This window comes from Saccopteryx bilineata, chromosome 3 (assembly GCF_036850765.1).
Source record: "Saccopteryx bilineata isolate mSacBil1 chromosome 3, mSacBil1_pri_phased_curated, whole genome shotgun sequence".
Taxonomy (NCBI): Eukaryota; Metazoa; Chordata; class Mammalia; order Chiroptera; family Emballonuridae; genus Saccopteryx; species Saccopteryx bilineata.
Window position 1 is genome coordinate 254,272,919 of NC_089492.1, and position 17,126 is coordinate 254,290,044.

General features: G+C 51.5%; 1 protein-coding gene across 4 annotated transcripts in view; it reads left to right on the forward strand.

The window, feature by feature from the left end:
- TRABD2B (TraB domain containing 2B) overlaps positions 1–17,126 on the forward strand; it is a 217,803-nt gene that overhangs the window by 168,022 nt on the left and 32,655 nt on the right. For all 4 annotated transcript variants that reach the window (XR_010730455.1, XM_066269258.1, XM_066269259.1 and 1 more), the window contains exons 3-4: positions 9,215–9,361; positions 15,337–15,511. Coding sequence is in view for 3 of the 4 variants with exons in the window: in XM_066269258.1 (XP_066125355.1) it covers positions 9,215–9,361; positions 15,337–15,511 (322 nt within the window). In the remaining variant the exon portion in view is untranslated. The remainder of the gene's footprint in view (positions 1–9,214; positions 9,362–15,336; positions 15,512–17,126) is intronic.

Below are 17,126 nucleotides of genomic sequence, written 5' to 3' on the forward strand. Positions count from 1 at the left end.
CCCTGCCATACCTCTCTGGGCCCCAGAACTCTCCCTTTGCCTCTCCAGATAGAACCTCTGTTCTCCCTGCTGTAAGCCCTGAACTGATGTGACATCACTTGGACTCCCTTATCCTGGTTGCAGTGGGAGGCACTGGCAGAAGTGGGAGGAAGTTAGGGCATTTCTTGCCCCCACCCTCCCTCGCCCTCCTTGCAGGTCCCACCGTGGTCCAGGCCAGGGAGCAATGGCTGTGCTGCCCTCCCAAGGCTGTGGTTCTAGTTGGGTTCAGGTCCCTGACCACCTGCCCCTTTCTCTTTAAAGCTAGGGACAGGAAAGCTTCCTGCTGCTTCTACTCTTCGTGCTCCACTGTCCCCAGTCTACACCTCTTGTGAATATTCCCATCATTCAACACGCTTCGATTTCTTTCAGCTAAAGTTACTTCGTTGGCACTCACATCACTGGCAATGCACCATCTGTTTTCCTTGGGTTCCAGCCTGAGACAGACCTCCTCTACTAGTTCCCCTAGCTCACTTCTCAAGCCACACAGGCTTCCTTCCTGCTCGTCACACCCATCAGGCTTGCTCTGCCTCAGGGCCTTTGCACTTGATTTTCCCTCTGCCCAGAACACTCTTCTCTCAGACATCCACATGACCACCTCCTTCATCTCCACCAGATCTCTTCTCAAATGTCACTTCTCACGATGCCTTTCCTGGATCTCATACCTCCCCCCCCCCCCACCGCGCACACACACGCACTTATACTTTTTGCCTTATTTCCTCCTTAGCAATGATCACCCTCTAACATCAATGTTTTACTAGTTGTTTTTGTTTACTGCCAGCTCCCTCCAACTGCACCGAAAGTTCCATTAGAGCAGGGATCTTTATCTGTTGTGTTTACTGCTGTACCTCCAGGGCCTGGAACAGGGTCTGGTACCTAAGTGCTCAATAATCGTTTGTTCACTGGCTATGTGAAGTGATCCTCTTCATGGGTGGGCCACGCAAGACCTGGGGAAGAAAAGGGACTTGCCCAGGGCTTCCCAGTGGAGATTCCGAGGGTGACTAGATCCTGCTCCTGTCTCCCGGCCCAGGGCCAGTCCAAGCTCCAGGAAACCTGTGTTTACTTGGATGTGTGCTGCTTAGTAGCCCAGGGTCTGGAGACAGGATTCTGTGCCACAGGCTCAGGGGACTCAGGATACTGAGCAGGAAGCAGGGAAGTTGTCGGCAGGGCTTTGGTGCTGCCGATGGGGCAAGGAGGATAAATAAATAAAGCTCAGCCGGAGCCCCGGAGCCTGGTGGGCTCTAACCTTTGAGGAAATGTTCCCCCGGCTAGGGCAGGCTTCCTGCCAGGCAGAGGAGCCCTCCTCTCCAACCCAGAGAGCTGACACACTGATGTGGCCCAGGGTCCAAGGGACTCGGGTCTACCAGCTTTGTGCCCTAGGGGCACTGGGTCCCCGCAGGGAGCCGCTTGGGATAGGATCTGGGAAGGATGACTTTCATTCATTCATTTGAAATATTTTTGAAGCCTTTACTATGTAGGTCAGTCACTCTGCTCTCTGCTGGAGAAACAGCACAAACACAAATGGTTATTTGCCTGCCTTTTGAGTGTCACCTCCGAGCAAGAAGCATGAGCATGGACAGCAATGGATGCTGTAGTCCGGGAAGTGTCAGGTGCTTTGGGGTCATTAAGCAGAGGACCTGCCCAGTCCATGGTCCGGGGCAGTCCTCTCGAGGAGGGCACCTCTGCAGCCAGCTGAAATGGGAATGTGAACCAGTGGGTAGAAAGTGGGTTCCAGGCAGAGTGGGAGCGAGGGAAAGCGGGGCTGGGAAGAAGAGCTCGGCGCCGATGAGGATCTGAACGAGTTTCCGTCAGAACGAGGCAAAGAGTGAGAACAGTACAGGAAGGAGGCCATGTTCCAGCGGGGGGGGAGGGTGTGTGGCTACCTTGGCAAAGATGACCTCTTTCCTCTCCTCAGATGTCAGCTCTGACCAGGACCCAGAGCTAAGGTTTTAGTACCCCCTCTCCTTCCCAGCTGACTGCTCAGAATTTGGGCCTTGCACCCTGGCTCCTACTTTCTATTTATGTGTCTTGCCTACCAATGATTGGATGGAGGTGGCTTAGAGGGTCGTGCGTAGGGAGATCAGAAAGAGCCCAGGGCTTGTCAGTGGGACCTATGTTTAAATCCCTGCTCCAGTTCTTCAATGTGAGACCTTGTGCAAATGACTTGACCATCTCGAGGCCTCAGTTCCCGCATTTGCCCCATGGTAATAACAACCCCTTCTTCAGAAGGATTACAGGATGCGCTGGTTTCTCGACATCCTTACAGTGGCTCACGGAACCTGGCGTGCTAATCAGCTGACCTTATCTCCCATTACTCACCTCCTTACGTACAGAGCCCAGCCATCCTGGCCTCTCCTCCTCACACAGGCCCAGGGCCTTGACCTGCTGTCCTTCCTTCCCTCGTCACTCCCTACCCTTTTCTGCCTTGTTTTCTCTATGTAATTCACATACTGTATCTGTCAGGATTCCCTAGAGAAACAAAACCAATAGGATGGATGGATGGATGGATGGATGGATACATAAATAGATGATAAATACTTAAATACATACTTATTCTAAGGAATTGACTCACACATTGTGGAAGCTGGCAAGTTTAAGATCTGCAGGGCAGGCTGGAAACCTAGAGAAAAGGAGTTAATACTGCAGTTCAAGTCCAAAGACAGTTGACAGGCAGAATTCCCTTCCTTGAGGGAAGTTGGTCTTTTTCTATTAAGACCTTCAATTTATTAGTTGAGGCCCACCCTCGTCCAATTATAATGGAGCATAATCAGCTTAACCCAAGGTCTACTGATTTAAATGCTAATCTCACCTAGTAAGTATCTTCACAGAAACAGCTAGAACAATGCTTCATCAAATATCTGGATACCATCGCCTGGCCAAGTTGACAAATAAAATTAACATCACAGGTTTACCCCTTGTCCACTTGGCACCTGTATGTATCTCCTTGCCACACTTAATCTCTAAATGAAGAAAATGGCAAGGTCATAATTCCACCCCACATAATATAATAACCATCCCGCATGCAACCGAAACGTACCAGTGCCTTCCCCGGAACATTCTTGTGTGATGTTTTTACTCTTCTTCTTGCTATCCTATATATGCAAAGTTAACAATACTTAAATACTATGACATAAAGTCAATATATCTTATGTTACACCATGGGGGAGGAGAGCGGAAAGAGAAGAAAACCAAAATCTTAAATACACCACACAACACGTATACATGCTTGACAAAATAAAGAAGAAATAGAAGAAATAGTCCTGATAACAAAAGTCCTTGCTTCTGTGTTAACAGGTCACAGGGTCAGAGCTGGTATTTATAACCACCTTCTTCCATTCCCGCTGCCATATTTCCTTTGCCTTCTGCAAGAAGCATGGCTAGTTTCGGTTCTTTGCCTGGCAAGGTGACCCAAAGCTTCAGTCCTGAAGGTTCTGAGCCCTTAGTGGTTCTGCCTGGATTGGACTGTAGTTTTCCATTGATGTGAGTTAAACACAGGTGTGGTTAACTCACTGAGACGTCCTAAGGGGTCTGCTGCACGACACTTACACTCCTCCTCACCTCCATGTGGAATAGCAGCCCTGTTCCCCTGGGTAGTTGGGACCAGTCACCCAGCCAGCACAGTAACTCCTCTCTTTGCCTTTTGATGCAGAAGCATGAGAAACTCAATGTGGCCAGGGGCAGACTTAGCTCCAGTTCAAAGAAATCATTGCTGTGTCTCTAACATTCAAAATATTAATATTTTTACTAATTATGTATTCTCTATTCCTTCTGCCCTCCCTCCGGCAGGTAAGCTAGATGAGAGCAAGGTTTGGGTCTGTTTTGTCCCTAACTTCTCAGCACCTATTATAGAATGGGGTCTGGCACCTGGCAGGTGCTCAGTAAGCATCGCTGAGTGGGTTGGGGCCTTTGCTGTGACTTCCCGATGAGAAGTGCTCATCGCCCACCACGGCACCCCAGCCCGAGAGCCCAGCCTGTCCAAAGGGGCCCTGCATCCCAGCCTCCGTCCTGACAAAGGGGCCCTGCGTCCCAGCATCCGTCCTGACAAAGGGGCCCTGCTGCCTTCCTCTCATAATGATGTTGCTGAGCCGTCAAGTGAACACAAGGCCTCAGTGTTCACCATTCCAGCCCATTTAGGACTGTTTACTAGACTAATCTGGAACAATAAACCCGTCCGCACCCTCCTGGCGCCTGTCTCACTCCATCCTAGGCCCGTGTTTGAAGATGTGTTTAAATTCCAGGCCTACATTCAGCAGACGCCGCAGGCCAGCTCCTGGCCGGCAAGCGCTCGTGAGGGGGGCCACCGGGATGTTCAGGGGCTCTTGGTGGCAGGACTTGAGCGCACAGACATCCAGGGAGACCGAGGCGGCTCTAGCCTTCACCTGGTGTTTGTTATTCCATGTCAAAGCCTTATCATAAACATTATCCTAGAGTGGGCCACCGAAGCTACGGGCGAGGAGAGTCTGTTATTCAAAAGCAGCCGGGAGCAGAAGGCATCAGGCCCCGGAGTCTGTGAGCAGTGCCGGCTTGGGAATCCAGGGTGGACGGGAGGGGCAGGGGCAGGGCAGGGCACTTCTCCCGCGCAGGACCCAAAGGCCCCACCTAACCACCGTCTGCTATCATGGCCAGTTGGCAAATCTGCCTTTAAAATGAGGTCCAGGTGGGTGAAAACCAAGCCCAATTAATCCACCAATCCCAGATCCCTGCAGAGAATCAACAGAGGGTAAATGTTTTTCGAATGAATAATGAGTGTAGCTTCCTTATGTCTATTGGAAGCACCAAAAATGCTCACGACAGAGCACATTTTACTTTGAAGTCCGCGGTGTGGGTGGGGACCTATTCTGGAACCAGGCAGACATGACTTCAAATCCTGGCTCTGTCCTTACAAGCTATCTGTCCTTCCCCTCTGCTTCTTTGGTTTCCTGTCTGTAGTAGGGACACTATCCCTGTTGGCCATCTCCCAGGGAGAGCCGAGGGAGGCTCTGGTGAACAGTGGTGAGCCAAGGGGATGGTTCCACGGCTGACTGCCCATGGTCAAGTGCACATCCCACTCACCTCTAGTTTTGTCACCTTCAATGAGTTAATGTCTCTTTGTTGTTCATTTGGTTTTTAAAAATCTGTTAAATAAGGCTAATACTAGACCTACCTCAGTTGTAAAGATTAATTAAATTAATGAGCTTAAAGGGTTCTTGACACATAGTAAGTGTTCAATAAACACAGTGATCCCAGTATTGACTGAGTGAAGACTGCTTTGTGTTCCAAAAGATGCTACGAGGTGGGAGGTGCAGGGGAAAGGGCCCATGATTCAAGCCCAGCTTTCTTCTTTCTGAAGCAGTTTTTTAATGTCTGTGCTGCAACAGTGAACAGAGAGGCAGGCTTCCTGCCCTTGTTGAGCTCTCAGTGTAGACAGGCAGAGCATAGGGAATTACCGGAAATGGACACTTCAATGGAACAAGTGCCAAGACCAAGGGACCCACCAGGGTCTGTGGGAGGCACCAAACCCCACCCAGAGGTCAGGGACATCCCAGATGACAGGCTTGATTTTCAGCCCCAGCCCGCCACACTGCTGTGCCACAGTGGATATGCTTCTTCAGTGGTCTAGCCTCAGTTTTCTATCTGTAACAAGCTCATAATAAATACTCCCTGGCTATTTCTGGATATTTCACAATGTTCCAGAAAGAAAATGGGCATGGCTGTGTGTGGGATGAATGTGGACCGTGCCAGTGGAGAGCCAGAAACCCATCCCAAGAGGTCCAGGGCACTACAAAGCATCCTGGGCTGGGTGTCAGAAGACTTGGGTGTGAGCCCACTCTACCCCCAGCTCACAGTCTGGCTGTGGGTGGACCCCATCCTGCCCATTCTGGGCCCCTATCTCCTTTTCTGTGTCTTAAAGGCACAGGATGAGATCTGTGGTTCTCAGATGGCTCCAGGGCACCCGTGGGTACCACGAGAAGCTTTGGGAGTCCCTGATGCAGGGACAATGAACTAGCAGGACTTCAGGCTGCAGCTTGCATCCCTTCTGTCAATCAAAGAAGTTTCCATTTTTATAGGCTTCACGGCTTGAATTCCAAATAAGATTCCTCTGGAAAACAATGACAAAAAAGAAAAGATTCCGTGGTTTTAAAAGGTTTGAAAAACCACTCGACCTGATGACCTCCAGGGGCCCTTCCAACTCCAAATGAGAAAAGTTAATGTCTAACCATTTTCTTCCAAGCGTCACATAGCAGACACGTATCCAGCACTTTCTGCATGCCAGAATTGTTCTTAGCACCCTACAGATTGTAACGTGTTTAATTCATTAGAACACCTCCCAGCTCTGTGAGGGCCACATGACTGAGGAAATGACTTTGTGTGACTAAGAAGGTCCAAGGGAGCCATTTCTTTTCCAGGCTTGTCTTCTGGGTGCCTGGGCAGATGACCTCATCACAGGCCAGGTGGTGCTTGGCCAGGCTTACTCTGAGAAGCATCAAGGGCAGGTGTGCCCTGCGGCAGGGTGTGGTCACAGGAGGCCTGTGTGTCTCAGCCCCAGAGGAGGGAAGCAGAGTGTTCCAGCTTGACACGGATGCTTTCATCCAAGGCATGTACCATGGGGGAGGAAGTGCCTGTTGCCTTAGCAATGTCTTCAGCAACAGAGGTCCACTGCCTCCTGTGATCCGTCCTCAGCCACCATGCTGCCATCAACACCCTGCACCAGGTGGCTGCAGATCGGATTTCAGGAGTAGTGGCCAGAGCCGGGAGAAGGCCCAGAGGTGGGCTGGTGGGGTCTGACCTCATCTCCAGCCAGCTCGTTAGGACGAGCGGCCTGGGTTGCTGCATCCAAGCTCAGTCCAGCTCTCCGGACCGACAGAAACAAAAGGAGGAGGCGATGGGCGGAGGTGCTCTAACAAACACAGCTTGTCCCCGTAACTATATGTTGGGTCAGATTTTGTTACCTATTGGGTGAGCTTTTCTGTTCATGTTATATGTTCTGGAACCAGGTAGTTGATGCCACTTGGTGGGAACTTTTGCCCTGGGGTGGTGGTATGCGCGAAATGCAGACAGAGTACCAAAATTCTAGGGGCTGGTCTGAGGGATCACTGAGCAGCCTGGAACTATGAAGTGACCATAGCAGGTGTCAAAGTGCTAAGGAAAAGATGGGGTAGGTAACACACTTTTTACCAGGTCCCCAGCTGAGTACTGCAGATACAAAATGAGTAAGGGGCACCTCCTCCTGTCCTTATGAAGCTCATAGCCTAATAGGAGAGACAGTTAGCTAACAGCAGTTACAAACTAATGTTCACATGATGGTGAAGGGAAACATGGCGGAGAGTGTTGCTACAATTGTGCTGTGTGGGGCTGTGAGTGTTTGTTCATCTGTCTGGGCTCAGTTGCAAGTGGGCTTTTCTGGGCTTGCTTGCATCCTGGAAGCTGGCTGGCCACTGGCTGGACCAGGAGGATGGCCTTGGTGGGACAGCGGACGCAATATGGCTCAGCCTACTTATCCCCCAGCCTGGCTGATTTCAGGGCAATGGTGGAGGTGCAAGAGGCAGCAGCAGCACAGCCGAGCCTTTCAGGCCGCTATCTGAAGTGTTTACTAACATCCCATTGGCTATTAAGCAAGTCCAGAATCAGAATGAGAGGGAGCTGCCAAGTTCCACGGCCAAAGGCACGAATACAGGGAGACCTTGGGAGTCCCAGGAGTCAGAGAAGTTTAGAGAGAGAATCATCCAAGCTGAGCCTCAACGGCCAAGTCTAAATCTGCAAGTGGAGGATGGAGATGGGATGCACATGGAACAGCAGGTACGAGGCGCAGAGACTGCTGAGTAGTTGAAAATTTAGGGACACAAGAACTTGATAGGAAACAGGGCCACTGACCACAGCAGGGTCCAGGTCACAGCCTTGCAGACTGTCCTGAAGAGTTAGGCCTTTATCCTTGAGGACAGGAGGCACCCATGGCAGTTTTGAGCAAAAGGGGAAAGAAACCATCAAATTTGTGCTTTTAAAAGATGACTGTGGCAGAATATAAGCTATGTGGGAGGGGAGGGAGTTTGTAGGGACGGCATGGGCGGGTCTAATGCAGCAGACCCGGTGAAAACTGCTTGGGCTTGAATTGGTGTGGATCAAAGGACTGGGGACTGTCATCCAAGATAGTGTGCAAACAATAAACGGAGCTGAGGCCTGATGGGACAGGTGGCCTGAGGCCAACGCCTGATGTTTTACACAGGAATTGCAATAAGTTTTTCCCTTTACCTGTGCTTACTAACTCAAACAACGCCAGGCTCTTCATTTTGTTGGCCAAGGGAGTCTGGGATATAATCACTGTGTGAAATTGAGCAAGTCCCTTTCTCCCATGGGCCTCAGTTTCCCATCTAAAATGGGGCATTTGAGATGATCTCTAAGAGCCCTCGTACCTTGGGCAGGCTGTGTTCCATTAGACCAAACAGCAGGGGCATTCGGGCTATAGAGAAGTTCCCAGGGAGCCTGTTAAATACACATCCTGAGCTGCACCTCAGAGATTCCAGTTCCAGGGCGGGACCTGGGCGTCTGATACTCCATGTAGCGCTCCAAGTGATCTTGATGCCTGGCAGGTCTGCCTGGGACACAGCTGTGTCCCTAGGGCACAGCACCGTGGCCCAGAGCATAGAGGCCTTTCAGGAGATGTGTGCTGAAAATGAGCATGGGTCTGACGCGGGGGTCCCCAGGTCTCAGGCCTGGTGTGAGGACGGCTTCTGGAGCAGGTGGCATTTGGGTTGAGCCTTGGCATCTAAGCTTGTTTTGGTCATTTGTTTGTTTGCTTTGTTTAGGGGTGTTCTTGATTACAAAAATGAGTCTGTGCCTATTCTAGAACTCTCCTAAACGCAGGGAAAGAAAGGAGTCCAAAGAAAAACTTACCCATCGTTCCAACACCCAGACACAGCTAAGGTTCTCACTGCGTCACACCATTAGATCAGATGTTAATGCTCAGAGCAGGAGCGGGGCCCCCGGGGGCAGAGGGCTGCACATGTTCGGAGGCTGGTGAGTTAGGAGAGGAAGTGCGGACATGTTCCGACTGCACCAGCCGCTGCCAGCCCCACACACCTTCTCTGTTTCGGGGCCTGTAGCCCCGAAGGCCAGAGGGAGGAGAGCCTGTCCTGGAGGTGTCAGGGACCTCAGCCAGCTCCCCTCGCACAGCCCGATTTCTCTTTTTCTTCCCTCTGCCCAGGTGCTGTTCGCCCTGAACCAGACCCTGCTGCAGCACGAGAGCGTGCGGGCGGGGAGCCTGCAGGCCCCCTACACCACGGAGGACCTCATCAAGCACTACAACTGTGGGGACCTCAACGCCGTCATCTTCAACCATGACACGTCCCAGGTGAGGCTCCCCTCCTCCACCCGGACAGCCTCGGGGTCGCGCGTTCCCAAAGCCGGCCCCAACCATGACACATCACAGGTGAGGGTGAGGCTCCCCTCCTCCACCTGGACAGCCTCGGGGTCGCGCGTCCCCAAAGCCAGCCCTAACCATGACACGTCCCAGGTGAGGCTCCCCTCCTCCAGCCGGACAGCCTCGGGGTCACGCGTTCCCAAAGCCGGCCCCGTCAGAACCCACCTGTTATTCACTAGACACCTATTGTGTGCCAAGCATGGGCACTCTTCTCTCCAGCCATGGTAAGGAGGAGCTATTGGAATCCTCACTTTAAAGATGGGGAAAGTGACGCTCAGAGAAGGAAAGAGACTTCCCCAAGGCCACATCACTCTTTAGTTGTTGGCTTATCAAGTTATCAAGAGCACTACTGGAGCCTGATCTGTGTAAACCCTAGGCGCTTTACTGAGAAGAACAGGGAGTCCTCCAGGAGGCTCAGTTCAGCATCTGAGGAAATTAAAGCCCAGGGAAAGAAAAGCCCATAGTTACTCAGAGCAGAGACTGGAGTCTACCCCAGCGCGTTCAGCCCTGATTCAAGGCCTAGAGGAAAAGATGCCCGCAAACTGGACCGACAGTGAGTGGAACTCCGAGAAGCTAAGCATAGCTCCACCAGCCCAACCCATTGCCCTTGGGATAAACTCCAAGATACTTCATTCAGTATCCGAGGCCCTCCGTGCCCTGCCCTCTGCTGACCTTGTCACAGCCTAGCTGCCCCACTGCACAGAGCTTGTTCTGCTGACCTGTGCCACATGCAGCTCTTCCCCTGTACAGTTTGCCCTTTCAGACTGCTCTGCCTGTCTGTGCTCAGCAACTCTGTCCTGGTCAAATGTCACCTCCTCTGAGAAGCCCTCCCAGACCCCCAGGATAGAGTTAGATATTCTCCTAGGGAACTCTAGGCCTGCTGTGCTTTCTGTACTGTGGTACTTGAATCTCCATTCATTGGAGAAGCAGTTACATTTGTTAGAATAGGCTACTTGCCTGCTCAGGACCTAGCCACCTCCTCAGGGGAAATGCCAGAGTCTCTGCAATGGCCTGTGTAACCCTGTGCTCACCCCCAACCCCCGTCCTCTTGCCTCCCTTCACACCCACCACTCCAGCTGCACGGGCTTCCTTGCTGATCCGTGAGACCACCTGGCATGCTTCACCTGGGCACTGGCTGTTCCTTCTGCCAGGAATGCCCTTGCCCGGGTGTCACAATGGCTCAGCCTCGCTCTGCCTTCAAGACTAAATGCAAACATCTTCTTCTCAGTGAGGCGGACCCCAGCCCCCCAACCTGGAATGCAGCCTGACCCTCCCAGGCTCTTACCCCCTTGCTTATGCTCTGCTTTCCCCCATGCTCTTATCGTTCTCTTGTACACTTATACATCCTGATTCGCTGATTAGTGATTATTTAGTGTCTCTGCTTCCACACTAGGGCAGCAGCTCCCTGAGGGCAGCTTGGGTCGGCTCTATTCATCGATATATCCCAGCTGGCTAGCGCATGCCTGGCACAGAGCAGGACAGGCACAGTGTTATGAGAAGGGGGATGGGGAAGCCCAAAAGAGGTGCCCTCATGGGCAGGCTCAGAGGAGAGATGGGGAGATTCGACCAGCAATCACACCGAACTGCGGTCCTGGCTGGGAGGGCGAGTAGAGGATGAGTTGGAGCCTGTGGCAGAGCAGGAATTTAGCTGGGCTTGGGGGTACGGGCTGGGGCTGTGGAAAAGAGGAAAGATTCCTGCAAAATGAGAGGTCAGGGAAGAACGTGAACTGGCCACAGACAGGAAGAGGAAGAGCATTCCAGCAGAGGAAACTGCATGCGCACAAGCTGGAGGCAAGAGAGAGCAGGAGGAGGGTGTTGGGTTGGAGGCACGGCCGGGGCCCAGGCCATGTCGTTCTGTCCGTGTGCTGCCCCACTGGACCTGGAGCTCCTTGAGGGCAAGGGTGTGGTGCCCATCCCTGGGTCCCCGTGCCAGCACGAAGCATGGCAGAGAGCATGTGGGCGACTATGGCATGAATGAGTGAGGGCAGTAAGGTACATGTGCATGGCTCCGTGTGAAAGAAGAAGGATCCAGAGGCCCGGCCGCAGGAGGCCCAGGATTCTGAGAGCTCTGGCTCTCGGCGATGGAGGAGGGAGGAAAGAACTCTGACTCCATGAGGCTCGTAGGCGATTCACCAGCCAATTGCTGTGTAATAGAGCCCTGCCCTGTGTCATCTGTTGGGGAGAAGCTGGTGAGCCCTGAGCAGACAGAGAGCTGTGTTGCAGAAGGGACCTAGGGACCACTGTGTATGTCCTGGCCACGGTGTGGCCAGGCTGGAGGGAAGGGTGTACAGGACAGGGCCCTGCTAGACTCTGGGGGACACTAAAGCTGAGGAAAGGGGGAATGGCTGACCTCAGGGGATGACAAGCTCAGATTTTCTTTGAGCCTGTGTCCAGAACCACTCGTTTGCATCTGGCACATGTCTCTGGCACTGAATATGTTGTTGTAGGGATTAAGCAAGATCAGTTTTGGACAGTGCATAGCATAGTACATGGCACAAAAGAAGTCTTAACTGACCATCAGCCTTGATTGTACAACTGGCCTTGAGGATGGAGCTGGCTTCATCACCCTTCCCCTGTAACGGCAGGAGGCTGCCTTAAAGAGTGGCTTTGGGCAAGGGACAGAGACGGAAATGACAAAGACATGGCCTTCAGAGCCATCAGAGCCATGCAGGCAGCGTTCTGCTCCTGTTCCCTCTCAAGGGTGCAGGCGGAGGCCTCCCCATCGGCTTCCTCACCAAGAGTGTGCATTTGTGGAAAGGTGACTCCCCATTCATTCCTTAGGGAGCTAAACAATTTTAACAAGGACAAGAACCATAAAGTTTAACATCAAAGCTGCAAAGGACTTGGGTTAGACACTCGGGTTCCTGGGCAGCCCAGTGACTGGCTGACATTCTCTACCGTTTCATGCTGATGGGCCTTTGCTCCATGCCAAACATGGGGCCTGAACTTGGGCCCGGCCGGTTATAGGAGCAAATTAATGATGCCATTCGACTTGTTGGCATCCTTAAAGTCTTACGTGATGAGTTTAAGTGTGGGACGCATGATAAGATTTTGATTTAAAGAGGCCGCATCAAGTCCCCAGGGCCCTAGAGTGATGGGTCTGAGATGAGAAGACAGGCAGAGCTGGGGTGAGGCTGTGGGTATGACTTCAAAGGCGTTTCCTGCCAACCAGGACTGGGTCAGGTCTGGCAGTGAACTTGTCAGTCTGTACGCATCACCGACTTCAGTGGCCGCATCCCTTTTCATTACCGTCTTCATCCAACAGACACCCTCTGAGAACTTCTGGCCCAGCCCTGTATCGAGCTAGGGGACCACAGAGCACCCTCAGATTGAGTTTGCGGCCATGAATGGAACTCACAGCCCAGTGGGGACTCAGATCTGCACATGAGAACACTGTGGGGTCTGTGCTCAGAGAGGGTGCCAGGGAGTTGGGGAGGCAGCGAAGGTACCCAACAGGGTGAACGTGTGTCTTGGCTTGTCAAGGACATTCCACGTTCATGGTTAGAGGAGACTGCCCTATGCCTAGTAATTATTTTGACTCGATTTCCTGTGAGCTTTCACTTTCAATAGTGTCTGAGTATGGACAGTAAACCTATTACCCCCATATTACCAATTTCTAAACTGATTCTCAAAGAGGCCGAGTCACTTGCTAGTGAAGGAGACCACCCAGTGGGTACGCGGGGAAAGAGGGCGTCCAGCCCTGCGTGTCCTGGCTGTCGGACTGCAGGACCCATATTCATGCCACCATAACTACTGCCTCTCAGCTCATTCATTCATTCATTCATCCACTCACTCACTGGCTGAACAAATATTTATTTGTTGGTACAACATCATCTCACAATCTTTCCCATGTTCAAAGAACAGAGGGAAGCCTGTTGGGCCATGCTTCGAGAAATAACCCTTCTGAGTCCCAGCTTTCTGCGTTCCCCTTCCGCTCGGAAGCCTGCAGGGTTGCTTTTCTTAGAGCTGCCTCAAATCTAAGTGTGGCCTGTGTTGTCAGGGCTGCCGATCATCCCTTCCACAGTTGGGGCGGAGGGAGAGTAACAACTCCATTTATTTATCCATTTGCCAAAAAAAACCCTGGGCACCAGCTTTGTGCCAGCCCCATTGGGCACTGGCATGGCTGCTGCATACAACTATACAAGTTGTGCAACGCACAAATTGAAGACCATCAGTCATTGTCCTGCTCAACCTAGAACAACAAGTCAGGCCTTTCTGGCAGAAAAACCCCTCCTCCCCCTTCACTCTGGGGAACGCACTGGTCCTTGGCCAGCAGATATCAGAGACAGATGTCCTGGCCTTCTCCAAGTCCCTCAGGGCTCAACCTCCATTGACGCCTTCATTTTCCTCAGAAAGAGTGTTGACAACTCGTCAGTGGCTCTAGAAGCCATATGGCTGGGCCCCATGACTCTTTTGGGGGCTAAAACCTGTAGAAAATTAGTCTCTTCATGCCAGACTCTCCATCTAGCTGGACCATTAGTCAGTTAGGCTTCATATCCTGTGCTTTATGCCTGGGTTGGTGAAGACAAAGGAATGGAAGAAGGGACACCAAGAGGAAGACATCTTGTGAGCAAGAGCTTGGAGGTTGCAGTGACATTGACAGGTATGGGAAAGAGAAGGTAGGTTCTCTTTCCTCAGTGGCCCATGGCTTCCTCCAAAGCCACACCAACAAGTCACAGGCCACAGAGCAGGACACCTGGACCCACCACCCAGGTTGGAAAGACAATATTTTGGAAATAGAAGAACACAGGAGGAGGTAATGTAGTAAGGAAGAACAGTGCAACTTCAGGTCAAAGTTCCAGGAACCTTTATTGGATATCTGTTCTTTTCCAGGCATTGATAAAGGCTCTGTCCCTGAACTCAAGTTGCTCTCTGCCTAGTTCAAGAATATGTTAGTGATGCTGGACCCTGGTCACATGGTATTGACAATGGGCCCAGAACTGAGAAATCTGGACAATTCCAGGCCAGGTTACTGAACAAGCCATCAATATAGGAGAAAACCATTGTCCATCTTGGAACTGAAGTTTCTAATAAAGATGGAGGAATTAGGTTATATCCCAGGAAGTAGTAGTGGACCTGGGGATGGAGAAATAGTGGTGGCAACTGATCGTGGCCAGCCAGGTCTCAGGCACTGGAAAAACCAAAGGTTAGGGCCCTTGCTCTCATCTTTGTTGGATGGAGTGGACTGAATACAGCTCATAACAGCACCCATTATCTCATGTAATCCCCCCAAATATTGTCAGCCCCATCTTACAAATGAGAAAGCTGAGGCTCAGAAAAGTTAAGTAACTTGGCCAAAGTCACACAGTGTCAGGACAGGGTCTGAAGCCCAGGTCAGCCTGAGCTTGTATCCCACGGCCATTTTGCTACACCAGGCAGTTCATCTGACCATTCGCACCTGCTTGCTGAACAGAATTCCGGTACGCACCAATGCCCAGCTACTGAAGTGAAAGCAGGGAAGCAGCTGAGCTCTGTTCCAGCTCCCAGGACCTGAGCGTCTAGAAGCTGAGGTTCAACAAGGCAGAGACTCAGGAGTGAAGGATTTTGGAATCGATGAGCCTGACCTGGGTGGTACAGTGAATAAAGCATCGACCTGGAACACTGAGGTTATCGGTTCAAAACCCCGGGCTTGCCTGGTCAAGGCACATATGGGAGTTGATGCTTCCTGCTCCTCCCCCTCTTCTCTCTTTCCTTCTCTTTCTGTCTCCCCCTTCACTCTCTAAAATAAATAAATAAATAAATAAATATCTTAAAAGAAGGCATGGATGAAAAACATATACAAGACATATAGCCCAGTGTAGGGACGTATAAAAGGTAAGTTGGTCGCCCACCTGGGCTGTAAGTTTTATTTGTTGCCCACCTTGCTCCAGAAAGAACTGAAGGCAGCCTCTGTCTTACCTTTACAGCTGCCCAACTTTATCAACACCACCCTCCCGCCGCATGAGCAAGTGACTGCCCAGGAAATTGACAGCTACTTCCGCCAGGAGCTCATCTACAAGAGGAATGAACGGATGGGGAAGAGGGTCATGGCACTTCTTCAGGAGAATGAAGACAAGATCTGTTTCTTTGCCTTCGGAGCAGGTTTGGACCCGAGTGGGGAAGGGATTACTTGAAGAATTCTTAAGGTTGGGAGATTTGCTAAATTTTTTCCAAACCTCTTCTTCATAAAGGGAAACGTTGAGGCCCCGAATGAGGCAGGAGAAGCTACAAAGTGCTCAGCAAGGCTGGGACCCAAAGGGGTTCTCTTGCTTCTAGTCAAGAGTTCTTTCATAATAGTCCCTATGGGCAAAGGGAGTAACCCCTGTGAAGGACAAATTCTGTGACCCCTTTGTGTCCCAAGAGGCTATAATGAGAGCCCAGAATGGAACCAGCTCCCACTACTCAGCCAAGCCTTGCCTCCTGCCCCTAGCAGACCCAGTGCCGCGAGACCCAGTGCCCGGAAGGTGGGCTCTGACACCCACAGTCCTGCCTGCAGATCTCAGCCAAGCCTTGCCTCCTGCCCCTAGCAGAGCCAGGGCCGTGATACCCAGAGACCAGAAGGTGGGCTCTGACATCCACAGTCCTGCCTGCAAATCTCAGCCCCAGCCCTGTCCAGGCTGCATGGCCTCAAGGTGGTACCTTCTCAAAGGCTCGAGTCCCTCTGAGTTATAGCAATAACTTTGATGAATTTAAAATATCTACCTTGGCCTGACCTGTGGTGGCGCAGTGGATAAAGCGTCGACCTGGAAATGCTGAGGTCGCCAGTTTGAAACCCTGGGCTTGCCTGGTCAAGGCACATATGGGAGTTGATGCTTCCAGCTCCTCCCCCCTGTCTCTCTCTCTGTCTCTCTCTCTCTCCTCTCTAAAATGAATAAATAAAAAAATTTAAAAAAAAATATCTACCTTGGAGAACAGTTGTAGAAATTATGACAACATTTAAATACCCTATCAGAGTAAGAACTCACAATGGCGGCTACCATTATCATGGTCATCATGACAGTTAATATAAGTTGTATTATCTCAGTGTAGACCATGAACTTGAGGCTTCTCCTGGGGGCTCTGCCTCTTCATGAGAAGGGAAGTCCAGATGTCCAGGTGCCGGGCTTGCCCAGCGTCCCTCATTGTCCCTTCCCTTTCTCTCGCCCTCTTCTTCTCCAAAATTTTTTTTTTCTTTCTCTATGGCTGGCATTGCTAATGACAGCAACGTCCATGCTGAGACCAGGACATAGCATTTGCCTTCTTCATTAGTCAACTTTTGCTCCAGAGCCACAGCACAAACGTGTAGCTCTAGAGCTACAGCACAAAAATTGTTACCGCAATTTGTATAGACTGAATTTACCTCTTGTTTTGTGAGAATTAAGCAAGACGAACGTGCTCAGTTCAGGCCTGGTGGGCACTCACAGCCACTGTCCTCTCACCCCTCCCTTCCCTGGACCAGGCCCCTGGACCAGGCCCCGCACATGGTCTGCCCCGTCAGGCTGAGTTAGATCAAGTTGAATAGTCAATCTAACCTGGCAGGGTCCTGATTTCGTTATGGGACACATCCATTGTTTGAGAAGTCTGCCTACCCCCGCCCCCGCTCCCTGCCATTCAACCCAATATACTTCAAAGGCAAGAAGCCGAGTTTATCTGTCTGTGCCTGTCTTTCCTCTTCTGGAGCCCCCAGAGCAAGAGAGGCACATGGGCTGGCCTCAGAAACACAGGCCCTCTGGGGAAG